Below are 4,051 nucleotides of genomic sequence, written 5' to 3' on the forward strand. Positions count from 1 at the left end.
TGGGGAGAACCGAAGCTTGCGGCTCAGTGAGAGGAACCGGGGTCTGAGAGGAGCTGGTGAGGGGAGCCGGGGCAGGGTGGATTCGGGACCGAGGGGTCGGTGAGGGGAGCCGGGGCAGGGTGGATTCGGGGCTGAGGGGCGGTGAGGGGAACGAGGGGTCAGTGAGGGGAACCGCGCTGGATGTGCCCCTGGCTCGGGGCCAGCGCTAAGGTTCAGAACACAGCGCTGCTGCCCGAAGCCATGTATTGATATATTTCATGCAAGTCATTGATCTGTTTGTAGCAGTGATAACGGGWCTCCGGGCTGAAGGTTGTTTGATGTACTGTTTGTCTCTACAGCMGGGGAACCACCGGCTCCCCTTTGGTGAGGGTGCTGCTGCGGCGCCTGCACTGCCGCAATGAATTCTTWCCCTAACAGTGCACCCGCTCCAGCCACCTGCACAGCAGTAATGAAACATTAAATAAACACCTGCTTTGTCCTTCAGGCAGCAGCAGATGTGTGACACTGACAGGATGTCCGGCGTGGTCAGTCCGGCCCATGCAGATGCTCAGCAGAGACGTGTCCCACTGCAGCAGGGATTTGTTGATTATGGACACTGACAATTGGAGTTCTCAATCCACTGAGAGAACTCCAGAAACACTGAAGAGCGCCAGTCAGAGAGTCATAGAATGGTTYGGGTTGGAAGGGACCTTAAACAGCATCCATGCCCAAACTTCCACTATCCCAGGTGCTCCAAGCCCCATCTAGCCTGGCCTTGGACACTTCCAGGGATCCAGGGGCAGCCACAGCTTCTCTGGGCATCCTGTGCCAGGGCCTCCCCACCCTCACAGGGAAGAATTTACATCATGTCCACTGATTTTTTTTTTTGTTATTAAAATACTGCTCTGGATTATTTCCCAGTGTTCYGCACACTTCTCAAAGGATAGCAAATTAGCAACAATAAATTCTATGAAAATATCTTTTTCTCCCCCTAATTGTTTTAGCAGCACTGGCAGCATGAATGGTGTTGCCCTTGGGAGAGGGTCCTAAGAGACCACGAAGCAAATTGTGATCGATCATTCCCCAGGCTCTGAGGAGGCTGAGGGTCCCTGTGTGTGTCCAGGGAAGGGAACGGAGCTGGGAAGGGTCTGGAGCCCCAGGAGAGGCTGAGGGAGCTGGGAAAGGGGCTCAGCCTGGAGAAAATGGGGATCAGGGGGGATTTGGGGCTCTGCTGACAGGAGGGGACAGCCGGGGGGGGTCGGGCTGTGCTCCAGGGAACAGGGACAGGAGGAGAGGGAACGGCCTCAGGCTGGGCTGGGGAGGGGAAATTCAGCAGGAATTTCCTCATGGAAAGGGTGCTTTGCAGGGAGGTTTGGAGTGCCCATCCCTGGAGGTGTCCAAGGAAGGACTGGAGGTGGCACTGAGTGCTCTGGGCTGGGGACACAGTGCGGATAGCTCACAGGCTGTACTCGATGTTCCCGTGTTTTCCAGCCTCAGCCATCCCGGGATTCCCGACCCCGCGTTCCGGCCGCTGCAGTGCGGGCGGGCCCCGCCAGGTGGCGGCCGCTCCCGCAGAACCGGCGCTGTCCCGGTGCCGCCGCTCCGGGCCGGGAGCGATCCCGCCCTGCCAAGCATCCCTGGATTCCCAGCTATTGTACACACTGCAGGGAAAGGCACGTCCTGCRTGCAGCTGCCAACCAGGGAAAACAACTCGCCGAGCCACGGCCTGACAGTTCTCCGGAGTAATTTGTTATTTCCCAGTTATAAAAGGGCATCTCCTGCAGGTTCCAAATAGTACGGACTAAAAAGGAGGGTGTAGATATGAAATCACCATCAAGACAGGAGCCTCGAGATCAACTGTGACCTCAAATATCAGCTGTGACCTCCTWTATTARGGAAAGRCTYTTTSCCCAGARGGTGGTCMGGCTCCCCGGGGAATGSTCACAGCCCCAAGGCTGACAGAGCTCCAGGAGCGTCTCAGACACAGGGTGGGATTTTGGGGCTGTGCAGGGTGAGGACTTGGACTTGATGGTCCCTAWGGGTGCCTTCCAACTCAGGATATTCTGTGATTCTACAATTCTCAACTCCCTCCTCCTCTGCCAAGATCTACACTAAGCAACCGTCCCAGTGAGTACAGTTTAGGATATTAAACCCAAAAGCTTCATTAAAAACTGCTCCTGGCATACAAACTTCCCCAGGTCYATCCATCAACAAAACCCTGGTAAAGAAATCCTTCCTTTAGCTGCAATGCAGCCCACACCACAACCCCCCCGAATCCTCACACACAAACCCAAAGAGCCCCGCGTTCATTCCATGACTGTCTGGGCATTGTGCAGGAACACTCGCTGCTGTATCTGCCAGGGCAGGAGCTGCCTGTGCCAGCTGGCAGCCGCTTCCTTCCTGCAGCCTCCTCGGGGCACCGCGGCTGCCAAGGCAGTGGTTTCTCAGCACCTGTACTCATGGAAATGCTTCCACCCTGCTAATGCAAACACGCTGACCTCGTGGGGCACATTTTGTCCACTTTTCCCAACAGCACATTGCCAGCRCTTTGATCTCAAATGCAAATTCAGCTCGGATCCTTTTCAGGATCTGTTGCTACTCAGAAAAATCAATGCCACCTAAAATCTCTCTGCAGATCTGTCAAGTTCAGCTATTTTAGCTGTACACYGCTCTTCACCCACCTTCCCACACGTGTGAACTGACTACCAGCTGGCCACTATCTCTGTATTAATCACTCTGAGYAAACATCTCAGCTTTTCACCACAGCTGTAACTGTCGGGTTAAAAATAGCCCAGATTCCAGCTTTCAGCCTGCACCTCATCGTGCRTTAGCTTTGTGTTCCAGGGTCAGCTCCTCCAGCTCAGAACTTGCATTGGTTCCTGAATTCTGTTGTTTCAGTTTTGCTTTGGCCAAGGATGTTCCATCATCTGTGAGCCCTGACAATCCTTTTAAAATGAGGCAGGTTTTGGTGCCCACAGCAGATGCCAAGGAGAAGGAAGGAGCCATTGGGACATTGCTGCATGCACAATCAGGGATTCCTTGAAAAAACTCACCTTCTGTTGCTGGTGGAGGTTTGGTTTTCTCTGAGCATTCTTGGCAATGGAGTTAAAGTACTCACCTGATTCACCAGAACTCATGGAATCACAGAAGGGGTGGGGTGRGACATTAAAGATCATCTCATTCTGGCCCTTCCATGGTTAGGGACACCTTCCACYAGCCCAGGCTGCTCCAGCCCGGCCTTGGACACTTCCAGGGATCCAGGGAGAGCCACAKCCCCTGTGCCAGGGCCTCCTCACCCTCCCAGGGAAGGATTTCTTCCATACATCTCACCTAAATAAATTTACCTTAAAATTCAGCATAACTCAGGCAAGGCCATTGCTCATTAACTGTTCCACTATCTTGATCAACTGCAAAGGGTGAATTTATCTGAAACAGGACTCTAACACTGAGAACAGAGAAAAGTATGTTAATTCTGACAACAGCTACACTCWAACCTTGTTAGTTACACCCTCAGCAATAACACAGTTATTCTATCACCTTCATTTTCATGGAATATTTAATAAGAGTCACTGGAATGAGGGATTTCATTAGAATGTGGTTACTGTACAAAAGACGCTGGGGATCATTTATTAGTATAACCAGGAGTCATTATAAAAACAAAAGTCACGACTTCTGCTAAGTCAAAGCAATGAATTTGCCTTCAGCTTCTTCTTCTTTGTAAAATTTCATAATTTAGCCTGGCTCTCAGTTAATTGTGTGAGCAGTAATGGGACAGCAGAGAGAAAAAATGGCCAAGTGCCACTGGAGCAGCACCTGCATTTCACAGCAATGAACCTGCACTCAGTGATCTCCCACTGCTTTACAAACCACACMCGTGGGAATCGCTTCCTCCACACCACTCATAAGGAGAGGCCTGTGCTCCCATCTCTTCATGCTGTGCATAAAAATATTTAGCAGTCTGTAAATGATGTTGCACAAAAGCCTGAGCCTCCCCTGGAGAGATTTCCAAATCACCAAGAAGATCCACAGGCTTTAGAACAAAACCCAAGTCAAGGAGATCAAAACCCCTGGC

At 51.9% G+C, this 4,051-nt stretch overlaps 1 protein-coding gene across 1 annotated transcript in view; it reads right to left on the bottom strand.

The window, feature by feature from the left end:
• CUNH5orf47 (chromosome unknown C5orf47 homolog) overlaps window positions 1-3,116 on the bottom strand; it is a 9,499-nt gene extending 6,383 nt beyond the window's left edge. The window contains exon 1 of the mRNA XM_057383507.1: window positions 3,033-3,116. Coding sequence (XP_057239490.1) covers window positions 3,033-3,116 — 84 coding nt within the window. The remainder of the gene's footprint in view (window positions 1-3,032) is intronic.
• Between the last annotated feature and the right edge of the window lie 935 nt (window positions 3,117-4,051).

The sequence above is a fragment of the Malurus melanocephalus genome, unplaced genomic scaffold (genome assembly GCF_030028575.1).
Source record: "Malurus melanocephalus ecotype Western Australia unplaced genomic scaffold, MMel_1.1 scaffold_637, whole genome shotgun sequence".
In the NCBI taxonomy this organism is placed as follows: domain Eukaryota; kingdom Metazoa; phylum Chordata; class Aves; order Passeriformes; family Maluridae; genus Malurus; species Malurus melanocephalus.